We start from the raw sequence: 18,347 nt of genomic DNA, 5'->3' as shown, positions 1-18,347 counted from the left end.
GTAAAAATAGTGTAGGAACAATGCTTATACACAAGTGTCCCTGTGTCCACTGTGGTTTTGCAGTCAGACACCTGCTTCAGTGCTTGGTTTCAACCTGTGCAATAACATCCTGATTTGTAGCTGATTCTGCAGTCTTTTCTGATTCCTGGGAAGCGTCCCTTTCCATTATGTCCAAGGCCTGGCTGTGGGTCTTTCCCATGTTCCTCTGAGCTGTCTCGCACTCTCTTCATGAACTCTCTCCTATAATTCTCATTTTCTTGACTCCACCTGACTTGTATTTCCTTTTTTGAATGGGCATAAAATGCAAATATTTGACAAATGTATAGAAGACTCTCACCATTCTTGGATAGGGTTTTATCCTGAAGGTATTATTTTGCCAATTAGCTGACAGTAATGAAGAAAATCACAAATATTAACAAAGATCATATTCCAAAGCCATATTCAAGCACGCATTCACTATTTGAGGCTGACGGTATTAACCAGTATAAGCCCATGTAGAGACAGAGGTCTCATACCTGTCATGACTGTGTACAGATCTAAGCAGCAGTTTTTTTCCTACCAAGGAAAAGAAAAACCCTCGGTGGTTTCTGCAGATCTTTTTTCTTCTACTCAAGAATGTTTTCAGTTCCTTTCTTGAGAGAAACCCCAAGAGTCTATTTATTATATAAAACATCTTCTCAGGACAAGTGAAGACTCTTTTAAGATTGTTTTATACACACCCAATTCAGTTTTTAAATTTGTCCTTCAGCAGAAGCTTTTTTTTTTTTGGATTATTATTATTTTAATTCCGACCCTTGTAGGGTCCTCCTCAAAATAAATCTTTGTGGTCCAAGGCTTGTGCTCCTACCCTGGTCTCTGGGGACTTTGTTTCCTAGTAACCAACATCACTGTATTGGGAGCTCTTGCACATTTTTCACTGTATCTTGAGAAGAAAAAAAAAAAACACACAAAACAGTTTTATTCAATAAATAGATTCTGACAGCAAAAGTGACCTAGGCATCAAACAGGCAAGCTAGGAAAAAGTGTGCATAGTGTTTCTATATTGCCAAAAAGAAAAAAAAAAAAAAGGAGCATGAAAGAGGGGTAATTTTTTGCAAAAGAAATATCAGAAATTTCAGCTATTTAGAGGTAAATATTTAACACAGTAGTTTTTCAAAAGGACAGGAATAACAGGATCCTGGATTACAGCTTGAACCCTGTTAAAGTATTAGTATTATACTATTATTGCTTGTGCAAAAATTAAAACTATGGTCTAAATGTTAGCAGTAAATCTTACATACAATTTCCTTAACCTAGGGATAGTTTTCTAGTCGTAAGGAATGGCCACTTGGGAGGAGAAAAAATTTAACTTAATCTATCTTTGGATAACACGTTGCTGCTGCATATAATACAGATGGATCACAAACAAACAAACAAAACTAAGTGCTTTATGTAGATAAAAATAATATGGTTTGCATCCAATTTAGTTAATTCTACAGCAGGTATTCTCACTCTGCTTTGTATTATATTCCTGTTTTGTAGATGTATGATTACTTCTGTTGTAGTGGGTCCTAATAGTTTTCTCCATAAACAGTGTCCCTGTCATAAGGGGTGCTCTATGAGACAGATCTATTTAAGTTTTTTGAAGGCAGAGACTGAATTCTGACTAGAAGACATGTCTATCTGTCCTACTTGCTGTCTTGTAGACCAGACCTGCCTCACAATCTACTTCACACTCATCTTCAGCCAAACTGGTCTCTCATTCTACCCAGCAATATGCAAAGTGCAGGACTATTGCATGTTTCTGACATTTGTTCACTGTCCCACCTGCACCCTCCAGGGCTCCTAGATGCTATGTTGTAAGTATCTTACACAGATTGACTTTCCAGTTTCTTTGTGATGATATGTTTAGGCATGGTTAGCATGTTACAGCCTAGGTGGATAAGGGAAGAGCAACTGACATCAGCTACCTGGACTTGTTCAAAGCATTTGACACTGTCCCCTACAATATCTTTGTCTTTAAATTGGAAAGACATGGATTTGGTGGATGGACCACTTGGTGGGCAGGGAACTGGCTGGATGATTGCACTTAAAGAGTTGTGGTCAACAGCTCAATGTCCAGGTGGAGATCAGTGTTGACTGGTGTTCTTCAGGGGTCAGTGTTGAGATTGGCACTGTTTAACATCTTTGTCAGTGACGTGGACAGTGGGATCGAGTGCACCCTCAACAAGTTTTCCGATGACACCAAGCTGTGTGGTGTGGTCGACACGCTGGAGGGAAGGGATGCCATCCAGAGGGACATGGACAGGCTTGGGAGGTGGGCCTATAGAAGCTCAAGAGGTTCAACAAGGCCAAGAGCAAGATCCTACATCTGGGCTGGGGCAATCCCAAGCACAAATACAGGTTGGGCGGAAAATGGTTTGAGAGCAGGCCTGATGAGAAGGACCTGGGGGTGTTGGCTGACAAGAAGGCTGACATGAGCCAGCAGTGTGCTCTTTCAGCCCAGAAAGCCAACCATATCCTGAGCTGCATCTGAGTGGTGAGGCACTGGCACAAGCTGCCCAGAGAAGCTGTGGATGCCCAATCCCTGGCAGTGCTTAAGCCCAGGCTGGATGAGATTTGGGCAGCCTGGGCTGGGGGAAGGTGTCCCTGATCATGGCAGGGGGATGGGATTATGTGGTCTTTAAGGTCCCTTCCAACTCAAATCATCCTATGATCCTATGATCCTCTATGTGAGGAAATGAACCACACCAATATTGAGTATTCTTCCTTGCTTTTTATGACGTTTGTTATGATGCTTTCAGAAAGCTTATCCATGAAACTGATTCCAACAGATTTGGAAAAGAACAAAATTTTGGAACTGAAAACAAAGATCAACAGCAAATGACAACATACTGATTTAAACAATGTGGTCATGTAGTACACTTGTCACAGGTTTCCAATTTCCAGTAGGTGTGAGAAAGAGAGAGGCTATCTCAATTTAGTACAATATGCTCATGAAATTTGCACCCACTCTTTGAAATACAAACTCAAATTTCATTTTCTACTGTCTGAAAAGACCTGTACAGACTCTGGGCAGCACAAATGGAGATGCGCGTTGCAGGCCAGAGCTAGCAGCCCCCCAGCAGCAAGGTGCTGCTGAAAGAGTTCACTGGGAGTACTGGCTACTGTTCTGAACATCTTATGAGATGGATGCAGACAAGTAGATTCAGCGTCTGTTTCCATGGGGATGCTCTGGAACTTTCTTAATATGTGAGTTAATCAAAATTATCTAAAGGTATGAATTATAACATGGATTAATTTGATCTGCCTTCAAAGCTTCCTCTACTTTAAGATGTCAATTGCCTGAGGGATATAATAAATGTCTACAAGCTTATTGTGGATGCTGTTTATACAACTCCCTGCATAATGGGCCACTAGCACGTAACTGTTGCTGCTGCCCAATGTAAATAAACAAAAACTCTTGCTTTCTGTATATTTACAGCTATTAAGTACTATCAGAGAAGGAATCATGTAGCACATTCGAGAAGAGTATGATTACATGAAATGGGTCTGGATTACTCTCAAAATGTCCTAATGTAATGGTAAAGAATGGATCCCTTAATGAGTTTGATTACCACCCTTCTGAGAAACAAGGAGGCAAGTGCTGAAGTTGACCCTTGGGAATTTCCAGGAGGTTTTGGAAGTAGGATACATGGACAAATAGAAGACCACGGAGTACATAGCTGTTGCAGCTCTCAATGTCTACAGTCCTTCAAAGGACAGCCAGCAGCCCATGGCTGTCTGTGTCTGTGGACAGCCCTGTGAGACAGACTAAGAGGTTGAAGCATGGGAATAGAGTGGGCTCCATGTCATTATGCTATTAACCTTTCTTTTTCCTGTGTTTCTAGAGGTTGCTGGTTAATGATTGCTACAGCAAGTGTTACAGATATGACTTGCTGTTGGGTAAAAGACAAGGGGAAGAAGGGAAAGATTGTCTTAGCTTTTGGCAGCAGTAGCAATATTTTTGGTACCTCACAATGCAATATTGCTTTTCGTGACTCCCTCTAACTCTTGTCTCAGTCTACAGGGTGGACCTTTGATCCACCCATTGAACATAGACATAGAGTCTGTCTTTTCCTCAGGGCTGTGAAGCACATTGGCAGAACCACTTGGTCATCTGGAATCATGGTTGCTAATGCATAGAGGACTGTGCTAAGCTTTGTGTCACTGTAGGAGAAAAATAAAAGGCAAAAGAATGATGTGGGAATGTCATGCTCTCCTTTTGCAATGCATTATTCCACTGTGCAGGCTAGGAACAGGACCTCAGACAGCTTACTGTGACTAGTCTAACTACCCTTTGTGCGTCAAAGGCTGAACATCCCAAAGAGATGGCACCTGAAATTCCAGCCCACTTCGAAAAATACCAGCCCTATAACTTCATGGTGCCTTAGTTTCGCCAGCTGAGAAAGGAAAGGGTGATGTTTCCATGGTTAAGTCTAACATATTCTTTTGTCAAGTGCTTGGAGAGCTCATGAAGAAAGTTCTTTAATTCTGTGAAAGCTCTAAATAATATAAGTACAGAGAATGTTGTTTGATCTCCTGCTTAGCTATGAAATTTCCCCTTGCAATTCCTATACAAAGTCCACAGATACTTGATTATCTGGAGGGTACTTCTTAGGAAGGCTTTTGAGTGTAGACTCAAAAGACCTGCAGTCTCACTGCCGATCTTCAGAGAATCCACAATGCTTCTTTTATAAATATTTTAGGGGTAAGTAGTTAATTGATTAAGTGAAAAATGGTTTATAGTTAATTACTTTCATTTCGCAATGCCGTAAAAATGCCTTCTTTCCAGCCTGATTTTTACTTCACCTCAGAAATACAATTATCATGTAAATTTTTTTCTGAAAGGTCTGTGGGCATCAAAAGAGGTTGTTGCTGTGTGATTAGAAATATATCCCTTAAACAGGAAATAAGGGATTTCAATATGCTAAAGTTCAAACATGCGTTAGAATACATGTTAAAAATATCCCTCTTGCTTATGCTAGCTACTATACAATACAGTGAAATACAAACTAGAAAACTGCCCACACACCTACATAAGCTACAACACCCTATAATCAACAGATTTCAAGCCACCAAACAGATCAATCATTCTAGCCCTCACCACAAGCAAATTCTGCTTCAACAACTTACCACAGTATGAGAAAGCCTATCAGTCTGACATAGCTTGATGTACCCTGGGACATATTTCTTTCAAAATATGTTCTACACACTTAATAAACAACGTATAAAGTCAACAGTAGAAGTCCAACAGTGCATTTCCATTACAGAATAAAGCAAGAGGAAAGAGAAAGGCTAGGTGGGAGGTGTAAATATAGTGATAGTGAGTGATGGAGAATTATACCATGCTGGAGAACTGATCTGAACCCATTAACTCTTTGTTTCAGACTTCCTCATATTTTGTTTGGTGTGCTTTTTTTTTTCTTTTCTTCTTAGACGAGCAGCTCTTTTGCAAAAATGTGTAACCACAGTCTTGATTCTTTTTTATTCTATTTCCACTTTTTTTTTAATTTCAGTAATTGTTTTTAAACTTATTCGACTTTGACATTTCAGCATCTTTTCAGTTTTAGTAGAGTTTAGCATACACAACTAAATGAACAGCTGGAAACTATTTGCAGTTAGAATATCCTTCTCCATTGTATCAAGCCCTGAATCACTGTCTCCCTCAGGAACAGCTACTGAGCTGAGATGCATCAATGGTGTAAATGTGTTATTTGGCTGTGTGACTGCTTACTAGTAACAGCAACGGATTCCGGCTATGTCTGCTGTAAAGACCAAAATATGGGGGGTACAGTCAATGGATAATTTATCTTGTGTCTTGGCAGACTAGCAAGAAATATTTTTAACAGAAATAGAGTAGAGGGCTTTTTTCTTTTTTTTTTTTCAAGTCAAATGATGTGTTTCTTCCTAGAAGCTTGAAACAGAGAACCAGTGGATTTGGTTTTGAGAGAAAAAGAAAATATCTGCATAGGGACTTCTCCCCAAGTATCAAATTCTGATGACTAGGAAGCAAGGAGTGGATACAATCAGATTGAAAATAAGGTGGTAGTTTGGAATACTGGGGATCATTATCAACTTGGAACATTCACCAGTGGTGATAGTGATTTCTTCACTTCTGACAATTTTTAAATAAAGCTCTAACCTTTTTCCTCTGTTCAGGAAGGATCTGCCTAGCGAAGTTCCTCATCTCCGGCGTAATGTCAGACTTGGTGACTCCCAGAGACTCTGAGAGTCCATACAAATCCAAATTCATATGGATTTGTGATCTATGAATCTGTTCCCTGTTGGTATTGGCATGATATTGTTACTCCCCTGTACAAAAGAACAAAATTTATATAATCTCTCAGGCTCAAAATAAGTTATGGTCACCAAGATTAAAACGATGATCAGAATAGGGAATGAAATGTCTATTATTATTATGCATTTGTTATCATTGCTTCAGTAATGTTTCAAAACCTATTCAGACAAATCATTTTTGGCTTCGCAATGCATTGTGCTCTTTGCCATAGGGAGGTAGTCCTGGGTGAGTCTTTCTACACACGAAAGTGAAACAGGCCTTTGGCTAGGATACTTATTGCAAGCCAGGACCAACGGGACTGGATGAAGTTCCAATTGCAGAAGTGCAAGTAACAGAACTTACCTTGACTGAGTGGCAGTGTCACATTTCATCGATCTGGTGCACACTGTCCTATCACAGCCATGTTGGAAAGGCTTCTCTGCTTTGTGCTTCAAGGTAGACATTGTTATTTGCCCTTCATTGTTAATAGACATCACGTTGTCCATAAGTCCAGTATACGTACTGTGGAAAAAAACACACGGATTATACCATTTGGAGATCCCACATGTGAGAAAATTATGTGATGTGTAGCACCAGAGTAATGAGCAGGAAAAGAAGGAGCAACAGTAGAAGAAAAACATTTAATGACTAGGAGTCTAAGTTAATAAAAGCACCAAGTTGTCTGAGTGTTGGTGCCATTTAATGTGTATATTAAAATTTCCACTGAAATGCTAATACTTTCCTTCCATCTCTTCTAAGCATATCCCCTCACTAAATCAAGTTTTGTTACGTAGCAAATACCATTCGAACAAAAGCTCTCAGAGACAAAATCTATATAAAGTAAAGAAGACTCAATTTCTCAGTAATGGAGATGAAAAAGCACTCCAATTTCTTTAAAAATATGCTAATTATATTTATTTTCCTTTTCCCCTGCATCCAAGTATTTAAAACTATTAATCCTGGGGATCTGTAAGAGAAGTATAATAAACATTCTCAAAAGATTTCAAAATGGCATGCAGCAGAGCTCTATAGGAATTCTTTTCTTTTGGGGCTTGGGTTCAAATCTGTACAGCATACTTGAAAGAAGTGTTTATCACCTCCTTCATCTTTCATTGTTTTTTTAAAATAAATGGGCACCCCAAGTGATAAGAGTTCTTGCTTTCTTTGAGAAATCCCATTCCAGTGTCAGGAGGGAGCTGTGGGCATCTCAGTGTACAATGATTTGAGCAAAAGTCAGCAGTGCTCCTTTTTGGAAAGACCAACATCACATTGGACTGCATGAGCAAGAGTGTAGCCTGCAGGTCAAGAAAAGTGATTTTTCTTCTGTATTCAGCCCTTGCGAGGCAACAGGCAAGTTGCAATAAAGGAAATTCTAATTAGATAATAGGAAAAAAAAAAAATCCCCTATGAGAGTGGTCAAAAGTTGGACCAGTGTCCTAGAGAAAACTGTGGGCTGGCTGAGCAGATGTGGAACAGCAGAGACTGTGCTTTAGGCACCCTGCTAGAAGTTCCCCACCTGTTGCCTTACACCTTGCACCCTGCACCCTTTCCTAGCCTGTAGTTTCACGAATTGTCACCTCCCAAGGTGAAAAGGCCTGATAAATTAGTGATGACATCATAGGGGTTTGTTCTCTCAATCCAAAACTGTGGGCAAAGCGAAAGCTTGTCTGACACCCGCCTCTTAGAGATCTATCCTTCAGGAACGACTGTCTGCTTTAATGTATTACCATTTGCTATTTTACCTCCAAGAATCAATGCTATATTTGATTTTTTAAATTTTTTATTTTTGGAAAAACACACATAAGATGTGCCATCAGATCGATTGCACAAAGGAAGCATGCAGGAATAGTCATCAGGAGTCTTTATACAACAGAAAACATATTTATGTGTTTGCCCTCACCCCTAGGTGACTATATTTTTCTCTTGTGTTCTGTTCTTGCCTTTCATCTCAAACCTGCATATTTCAGTGCAAAACTGATCAGGAGGTCTGACAGAGGCTGTGCCACCCACAGCTACTGAAGTGGTGGCTGTGAAAGGGGCCCTGCTCCAGCAGCAGCAGTAGGCCTGCAGCTAGCACAGAATGCTTTGGGACTTGGGGGCATGGGGAAGTCTGTGAACCCAGTTTGACTGTATGGCATCACAGGTACATCTGGATGACATGTTCTGGAGAGAACACCACTCAAAAGTGAGCTACAAACTCCCAGTACCCTCCTAAACAGTGCACACTTTACCACGCTCCATCCATGGAAAGGGAGGTAGTTCAAAGCCAAAATCACTGCTGTGTCTGCTCCCTTTGTGGACATTCAAATTGACTGCACCTCTAAGCCCCATCCCAGTTCACTCCAACACTTATCTCCCAATACCAGATCCAAAATTCTGCCTTTTACCTTGATACACCAAAAACTGGGAGGAGAAGCTGCTGAGCTCTCTTTTTCTCTCCACCTCTTTGTGGTGAAAAATCAGAATCAGTGCTTGCACAATGTTTGGTTAGGGATCAGCTTCCTTCCCTGTTTTCTAATTTACATGCCACTTCTTCACTGCGCCATCACAGTGATGGGGGTCTTTGCTTCCCTAGTGCTTGTATGCATCTGTATTCTGAGGATCTGCCTAAAATTGACCCAGAGATGAAATAACCATTAGGATGCCATCGACCCCATTTTATGAATTCACTAAATGCTGTGAATAAAGATATAGATTTTATTGTCAGGCTGCGCAAACATGGCCCTCCCTGAGATATTGGAATTGATGCTGGCTGAATCTGAAGTGGCTGGAGAAATAAGCAAGAGTGGAAAGCATCTGGTGTTTGTTTCAGAGATGTAAGAGGAGACCCTGGTGATAAATCATGTGTTGAAGCAAATGAGAGTTAGCAAAAGGAAACAAATTGGCTCTGATTTGTCTTCCAGGAAAGGATATAGATCCTTTATGATGCTAAGAGGGCCCAGAGAGCCTATGTCTTGATTTTCTTATCTCTGCCCCTTAGCACCCCATTGTTGCTTGTCCTGAGGGATTTATTTTGTATAGGACAGATAGATATAAAAGGAAAAGTAGGGAAATGCTGCATGAAATAAACTCAAAGAATAAAGGTGAGAGCATAAGAGAACTGTTAAAGTCTTTTCACTGAGAAGAATAGTGTAAGATAGAAAGTCACACACTAAAATCAACAGTTCAAATTAAAGAAAGTCTTGCAGATGACTGAAAAATACAGGCTGCCTATGGCACACCAGTGTGAGAGGAATAAAGATCTGTGATCCCAAATGTATTGAGGCAATAGTAATACCAAGTACTGCAGCTTGGCAGAGTGTCCAGTTCTGGTTAGCCATGCTGAGGATGGATTAATGTAAATTAGAATAGGCACAGAAAAGGATGGCTAAAACACAAGGGAAATGCTGAGCCTTCCCCTGGGTAAGAGAGGAACATAGCTTGGCTTACTTAGCTCTTATTGAGGTCTGAGAGAGAATGTAATGGCTGCATAGCAATAAACATCGTGATAAACATCATGGGAAGGGAGACTACTGTCAGCTTAATCTACAGGATGTCAGTGCCAGATCAAATGGATTTAGAGGACGGTACCTAATCAACAACGTGTTAGGGGGAAAAAAAAATAAATGCTTAACAAAGATGATAGTACTTGACCAGTCAGTTTATAAAAAGGATCCATGGCCTGTTTGTGAGTGATGGAGGCAGCCTAGACAAAATAATCCAAGTGGCTCCTTTCTGTCCAAATTCCTTCTGCTAGAAAAATCCAAGAGGAACAGATGAGACTCCCACTGCTCCTCGTGCAATATCAGCTAGTTCCTTCAGCTCCCTCTACAACAGAGCAAATCACAAGTGCCCACAGGCTTTCTTATAAAAGTTTTTTGCTGTCTTTCTCATATGAACTGTGCTGGCGTGGAGAACTGGGGAAAAGTCAAAGATCAAATAAGGGGCTCAAGGTCTAATAAAGTGCATTGGGATAAGCATTCTTTCTTCTTTCTGGTGTGCATCTGAGACGATCAGTCACCAACTTTTAAACAGAAAAAAAAATAAAAAAGAGAATGTGTTAACGAGTAAAAATGAGTAAGAGTACTGTGTAATTCTAGTGCACCGTAATTTGAGCCATCACACTCATTTGTCTGTAAATACTTAGCAATCTTCTAAAACTGAAGATATTGGTGAAGTTCAAGAATGTCTGTAAGTTCAGCATACATATTTTTCAGACAACAAGAAAACACTTTAAAGAAATGTGGCCATCACCATTTAATACACTTTTTTTTTAGAACGATTTAAATCCCCATTTAATACACTTCTTTTTAGAATGATTTAACCATCTAGTCCAGGACCAGAGAGAGACACACCATACAAATAGAGCTACCAAGCAATTGCATGCCCACAGATGAAGTTAAACCACTGAAGAGGACATTTCTTGTATTTTGTTCTTCCCAGTGTAATAAGATACTTGATCAATTCTTTAGCCAGGAAGGTTTATATACCGTATAGTATATTTCTAACAGAATAGCCCATCTAGCTGCAATATATATATGTTTTTTTGCCTCTGTATGGGACAATCTGACATTTTGATGAATGGATTAAAAGGTAGCCTAGTTTCTCTGGTTCATCTATAATTGCCTCTGGTGAAATATTCTGAAGTAACACTGTATCACAGCACCTGGAAAATCACAGCTAAATTTCTGTGCTGTCAGTGAGAGCTAACCTGGAGAAACCGCTTTTGCTAGCTGGGACAGAAATGGCTTTCCAATGGACTGATTTCCATTAGAACCTTGATTTCCATTGCTATGCTTGCTGCTTGTATAACCGGTAGCACTTGACATAGAAAAGCAATGGGGTGATCACATTGTGTAAGCATGCAAGAAAAGCATGGTCCCCTGCCTCAAAGAATGTGCGAAGTATGATAAGAAACAACAGGATTTGCACTTCTGAGGCACAGCTAACCTCTTCTTTTCCCTACTCATTTGTCAAAAAAAAAAAAAAAAAAAAAAGTACAGACTATCTGAATTCCAGAAGGAGCTATTTGTATGCACACTAATCACGAAACGATAAAGATCGTCTTTTCCAAAAATCACCTATGGGCTTTAGGAGCACTATCCAATCTGTATCCACAAAACAGCTGCAAAATCTTGAGAGCCCCCAGAGCCGTAAGTATCCTGTCCTCATTTATTACAGTTCAGTTGATGTTTGTACCCTGGTGAAGTGCAAAAGTATAACTAAATCATTATCCTCAAAGGAGTTAAGTGGATCTCCTTTTCTTTGGTGAAGTCTCTCAGTATCCTCCCGGGGTAAACACAGCACTCTCTGGACTTCACTTTGTGTGTTCTAACTGTTCCTTCCCACATGAAAGACTGAAATGAGGCATCATGTCTGGGTACTTCTAACATTAGAACTGTTTTAAGTGCACATGACATTGCAAGATCTCTGAAGAGGAAACCACCTTTTCGAGAGAACATTTAGGGTTAATAGCAGGAGGGCAAAATGCTGTGATTGGGAAAACTATCTTCTACCACCTCAGATTCAGACACATGCTCACAACACTTCTGTCGTATTAAAGGAGAAACAGCAAATGCGCTTTGCACACAGGGCAGTCAAAGGATTAGTTAGGTAGCTTTCAGCAGTGCAGGAAAACCTGAATTTTACAACAGCTGAGATTTTGTGATCTAGGTTCCTCTGCATGGGGAGGAAAGACTGGAAGGAGCAGTGCTAATGAGGAGAGAGCCCAGGAGACCTGGGACTCCGGCTGCCACCAGCACCAGCAACCACTCAGTTTGCAGGAGCAGGTCTGCCTCTGCCCATCGTCGCCGATCCTCCCCAAAATGACACACACCGCCCTTCAGGAATCTCTGGGAGAAATCAGCAGGATCAAAAAAGCTATTGTTCAGTTTCTCTCAGGTATGAAAGCAGTAGCAGTCTTCAGACATCTTACCCTCCATTAACTTTTGTGGAAACAGGCAACTGGGCAAAGGAAAGAGTAATGGTTACCAGAAAGATGATAACAGCATCATCCATTGCTGGAGTCCAAGCTGTCTGCACTTGGAAGAGATGTACGGAATTTCATAGTTCTGCCGAAATCTGCTACTGAAGCTGATATAAAAGACAGCAAAGAATCCAAGTAGAATCCCACAGGCATGTGAGAGATTTGGCATTATTCATGCTGGTGCTGATATATGTAGTCAGTTTTGTCTTTCTCAAGGCAGATATTTCCTCAGCTCTGGGAGCCAGGCTTTCCAGAACTATCATTCACTTTTATGGTACTTGCTTTAAAATGGAAAGCACCGTTTTCAGTGATTCCATGTCGTATTTACATGTACAATGCCAAGCAGGCACTCAAAAAGATAGCAGATCTCTAAAAAAAATGGGGAGGGTTTGGGGAATAGTACCAAAGTTTTGGGTGCCCAGTGTATCCACACATTTGTACAAGTGAATCTTTTCTTACTCTCCCCACTAGGATTTCCTTTCCTTTTCATCAAACACTGCCCCAAGATACTTTCATTACTCAGAGGGCTCCAATTTATTTTGCTTGGTTTAACTTAAAATAATAATAATAATTTAAAAAAAAAACAACATATTTCTGTGACCAAGCATAAAAAAAAATGCAAGAAGCAAATTTGTAAGAAGTAGCAATTAAATTATCTTGTAATGCTCCAGAAATGCCCAAAGCTTGTAGAATCCTCCAGCAAATATATGATCACTAACTCTTTTTTGTGTCATGTTTAAGCTGCATGTCTTCATGCCAGCTCAGCCTTTTCTCACCTGCAGTGTAGTGTGCAAAGGCAAATGTACACACAAGCAAGCTGTGCAAACCTTGTCAGCATACGCATCACTGCTCACAGCCCTCACAGGCACAAGGTGTCCTTTGTATCCTGTGCAACCTGCTTTCCAAAACCTCATCAGTTATCCTGTAAATCTGTCAGCGGTGCTTGCTCCAGAACATGCCCCCATCTGTATTCCCTTCTCTGTTAAACACGCACATTTTTTTAGTATGTTGTCCTTACTCTAGAATGACAATTGGCTTGAAAAAAAAAAAATTTCCTTGCAAATATTTTCCAGATTTAAAAATAGCACATAGGCACCAACCCCTTTCAAACAATGAGGTTTCAAGGCCTGATATTACTGGTGTTGCAATGAATAGTCACAGAATTTTTGGCAAGAGTGAAATGTACAACACTTCTAGCTTGAGAAATTTTTAATGAAAAAATCACACTTAAGGGTATTTCTTCTTATGTTTTGTCTTTGAATTCTTTTAAAAGGCATGTTTTGTGTTTGTTTTTGGAATCCTGTTTAATATCTATCCATTAGGTGGTCATCATTTCCCATTGGGTTCATTTTCTTCTGCTGTGTATGTTAGGATTTTTCACTATATTTATAACGAAATTACTATCAGGCATTAGTATATTTGTCATCATTGAACTATTGGATTTCAACACTTGAATAATATTATTATTTTATAAGATTTTAATAACAATGACTTCTTTGTCCTGAATGCTTCCTTACCATCCTAGATGTTTTAACTATGAAATATATAAACTTGATGGAGAGACTAAATTTCCTTAAATTTCCAAATGTACAGACCAGGTGATGGGCATGCTGACTTTGGCTTTGAGACCATTGAACAGAAAAGTATGATTTCCCTTTAATAAGAAAATGGGAAGACTTTAAAATAATTTAGACACAACCTTGAAATTTTAGGGCCTTTGAGGAATGGTACATTGACTATAGGTGTTATGGGAAGACTGGGAATCCAGATATCAATGATTGTCTGAATGCAGCACAGAGGGGATTAGGAAAGTGATGTGTAATGAGTATTTCCTTCTGAAATACCAGGAAGGAGAGTTAAATGGGACTTTTTCCAAGAACAACTGACTGGAGCAGGAGTGGGCTTGGGAAATGACTGCAAAACTTTCAAGTCCTGAGAACACTGCTTTTCTGAGAAGCACTTAGTGAGAGACAAAACTATTTATAATGTTAAATTAAAATGTTCTCCAAAACCTTGCCTTGTCAAAAGTCTGTGTGGTGCTCAGAGTTCCTCTTCTGCTCTAGGACACGGCCTGGTTTTTGCTCATCTGAGGGCTCTGAAACAGATGGTAAGTCCCAGAGTGCCATGTACAATTAGAGAGGAAAACAGTCTCTAGAAATGAATGTGCAGAGAAGGGGGAAAGGCCTTTGTTAATGCTGTTGTCCTTCTCCTTGTTACGGTAAATCTGTATAGGCTTCTGGGGAAGGAGGTGGAGTTATACCACTCTGTATTTCTGAGAAGGTGGAAAGCTAAGGAGCAGTCTGACTTTGGGATCCAATAATGACAGAAAGGATGTGCCTTTCTGGAGAGGTACCTGAACCAGCTCTACCTGCACATAAAACACAGAGTTTGCCAGAGGCTGCAGCTAAGGCTGGACATTCCTGAGGTTTCACTAACATATTGTCTGGCATGCATGCAGAGTCACGGAGTGTGTTACAGGTTGGGAGTATTGCCTGGGGAGCAAGGTCAGTGGTCCGGGACAGGCCAGCATAGACATACTGTACACAACACATCTTCACACAAGGACAAAGTCTGTGATCTCTTACTTCCCTTTTAACCTCTGCACATAACTGGGCTTTACTCTCTCAACACCAACAGCACTATGTACTCCATGCCACTCTATTCTTAGCTCTGTGCTGTCCTCCACAGACTGCCAATGATGCTTAGATTGGCTAAAGTCATCTTTACTGGCCACACAGCTGTTTTGCTGTGTGGGTTGGTGTTTGTGCTTAGACCTTGTGCATTTTCTAGTCAGGATGAAGTTATTCTCTGTAGAGGTGCAGATTTTTCTCCTGGAAGGGCTCTCCTTTCAGGCAGGAAAGGTACATACACCATAATATCTGCAGTGTTTTAAAGGAGCTTCAAGAGAGGAAAATTAGCATCAAACCTGAACTCAGGATTATAAACAACATATGGAGAATAAATCTCCGTTAAGCAAGGCTGAGGAGAAGGAAAAAGTTAAGGAGGCAACTAAGAGCCCAGAGTGGCAGCTAAGTCCAATAGCACGGAAGACGTAGGTCTAAATGCTCTCTAAGACAGGCTCATATAGGCTAATTAGCTACTTCACAAGCTGGCGAAAATCCAAAAGCTAGCACTTTCCTGTTGACAATAATCATAAAAAAGTATTTTCCTTTCCCATCTCATGGCTTAATACTGGAAGTCTGTTTTTACCTCAGTCCATATTGTCAGCCTTAAACCTAGCTGAGGGACAATGTGACCTAACTAATCTGCCATGCACCAGGAACAATTCTCCACTGGACATGGAGTGGTACATTCAGTGAACCAGCCAGTGATATGGGATCACCAGGTTATGGGTGGGAGATGGAATGAAGGTACAAAGCCATGCCAGATATGTCTTGAAGCTTTTGTTATCTTGATCTTTTTTGGCAAGTGGTGTGAGAAGGAATTCAGGGAGCCACTATAAACTCTTTGCAAGTGGTAAAATAGACCTGCTAGCACAGAGAAGCATTCTCTCTCCAGCACATCCCTGCTACATAGAGAAAAGCAATTAGCACAAGGAATTTGTCTTAATGCAGTTATATGTTTTTGTGTCCAATTTTGCTCACAGAGAAGGTGCCTGGGGATTTCCAATACATCTGTTCTATCAGGGAGGGCAGAGGGAAATGACTTTAATTAAAGTAACAGGAGTACACTTTGAACCTCTACAATCTGATCAAACTGCAACAGAAGGAGAGAAGTGGGGGTAGACACAATGGACGGGTTTTATAAAATATAAATCATAAAGCAGAGAGGAGAGAACATAACAAATGGCAGACCAGGTGCATCTTTCCTAAGTGGTGCTGAATTTAGCCCAAATCCCTCATGCTTTTTTTTCCCCTGGCCATCTGAACAGATGTCTGTAGCCTTCAGATAAATTATAAAATATGGAAGGAGGAATTCTGCTTGGTGCTGTTTCCTTCTGGTTAAAAAAAAAAAAAAAAATCAGCTGCTGATTTGTACCGTGTTTGTTTTTACTGCTCAGGAACTAGAGGAAAAGAAGACTGTGAACATCTGGGATGTGTAGAAGACAGTGGGCTCTTCCATTACCCCATTTGCTTTCCTCTCACCTTCCCCTTCACCTCCCAGTGAACTATCAGTTTTGCTTCCTCTCATGTTCTTCAAAGAAGAATGTTTCAAAAGAAAATGCTCTTTTTCTTATGAGTGTCTCCATTTTCCTCCTTTCCATGTTTACCACCCTAGAGGGAAAGTTAGATGGCAGGTCACTGAAACACTTGCAGACAGACTGAATTTCATGCAACACCTTTGGCTGATATCCTCTCTAGGCTACCTCTAGTCACGTTGCTGCTTAGCATTTTCATTTAAGCCCCTTAAACATCTCTTTAGTGGGGCCTGCCTTTTCCAAAGACCAGGCATGGAGATTTATTTGTAATCTAGAATACCAAGGGCCATAATCACATAGCCTACCTTTAGGCATCTAAATCCTTGTGTAACACTGAACTTTAGTGACTCTCTTTATTTCCTCTTCCTCCCTTCTTCCTAACGCAACTGTCAGTTTATGGCTGAAAGGACAAAGCCTTCAGGCCAAAGGTGATTACAAGATACTTTGCCACCAAGACAAGGAACTATGGGACTTTCTATCTGCAGGGTGAGTGCCTCCTGAACTGAGGCCTTGCAGAACACACAAGCATCTTTAACTGTCTGGAAGAAAGAGGTGGAGGTAGGACAGACTATCACATTCTTCAAATTTAACTAAGCCCAGGCTTTAACGTGGGTTTTGCCCATAGCCATAACACATAGGGTAACACAATGCCTGGCCTCTTCCAGTGCTGTGATATTGGTATAACCATGTTGTGTGTGAAATCTATGCCTGAAAAGTCCTTACCTCCCGTGTTTGGAAGGATTCAGATCATCACCAGATGTAAACTACTATATCTTCCCTGATATACCTAGCTTCCCAACCCAATTCACAGCTCTGCCTAAAAGCAAAACTTTCCTGCACCCCAACCCTCCACTCAAGCACAGGGAAGCATTGAAACTCCCTTGAAAGCTTTGCAATGCTATGTTGGTCTCTTGCAACCTCATAACAGGAGAGACATTCCACTTGCTATAGACTTGGCAGGAGTTTTTATGATTTGAGAGCCACATGTCATGACAAGGCGTGCTGGAGCACTTCCTGCTTGTATTTGTGGAAACCCTTCTTTCATTCCCCGTTAACTAAAATGGCATCTCTTACACACACTCCACAGACTACATATTTTTGATTTCTGATTTACAAGATATAATGATTTTCTCTCTCAGCCTGGTATCAGTGTCTGGCAGACCATCTGGCAAGCAGGTTGCAGTAAGAAAGAATATTTTCTATATTACTCCTTGCCTTAATTTTTCAAATTGGCTTCTTTTTTCACCCCCTTATCAAAAACAGCAAACAGATGAAAAAGAAATCTGGAGCTGTTCACAATTTTCATCTCAAATGAGCTCTGGTCTATCCATTTCCGCAGTGAAGTATTTATTAAACAGATAATGTAAAGGGAAGAACATAATAATGTAGCTTTAATTGTCAAGCGTTTTACTTGTTGTTCTCCTGCACCCCCAATGACATCCAACACAGGCAGCTTCTATTAGAAATGTTAATTATTTGGTAGATAATTAGATGTAATGAGCTCTAAAAGCACCTGACATCACTTAATAATGGCAAGTGGGGGCAATGTGAGGGGATAGAGAGAAAAAAGCCTTTTTAAATGTTGAAGGAAGCAAAAAAGCAGTAACTGTAGGAAAGCAAACCTATAAATTAGCAGATTTGCTAATGGTAGTTAGTATATAAACTAAAAAGGCTGCAGAATAGACAGCCTTCTAGAAAAATGATGCTTGTACTAAATATTGACAGTTCACTTAGCAAGCTAAAACAAAAATACATTTTGGTCTGGTTTCTTGTTAGAAGAGGTTTACATAGCCATGCTTTGTGTTAGTATCCTCACCTCTCCCACTCCCCAGTAAATTTGGAACACAGTGATGAATTTTAGCCCAGTATGTTGGAGGTGCCAACCAGTTTCAATGAAAAAGGCTCCCTTTGAGCGTGAAGCAGAC

General features: G+C 40.4%; 1 protein-coding gene across 8 annotated transcripts in view; it reads right to left on the bottom strand.

Annotated features, from left to right (window-relative positions):
- LOC308188206 (uncharacterized protein) overlaps nt 1–18,347 on the bottom strand; it is a 106,651-nt gene that overhangs the window by 39,021 nt on the left and 49,283 nt on the right. For 5 of the 8 annotated variants that reach the window (XR_013945245.1, XR_013945248.1, XM_080577011.1 and 2 more), the window contains exon 2: nt 6,662–6,820. Coding sequence is in view for 4 of the 8 variants with exons in the window: in XM_080577011.1 (XP_080433137.1) it covers nt 6,662–6,820 (159 nt within the window). In the remaining 4 variants the exon portion in view is untranslated. Of the gene's footprint in view, nt 1–5,328; nt 6,334–6,661; nt 6,821–18,347 lie in introns of those variants that run through there. The other 3 variants (XR_013945246.1, XR_013945247.1, XM_080577012.1) reach the window with 2 other exon arrangements.

This window comes from Anser brachyrhynchus (genome assembly GCF_964034855.1).
Source record: "Anser brachyrhynchus genome assembly, chromosome: 1".
Lineage (NCBI taxonomy): Eukaryota > Metazoa > Chordata > Aves > Anseriformes > Anatidae > Anser > Anser brachyrhynchus.
This window is presented reverse-complemented; position numbering and strand designations above follow the sequence as displayed.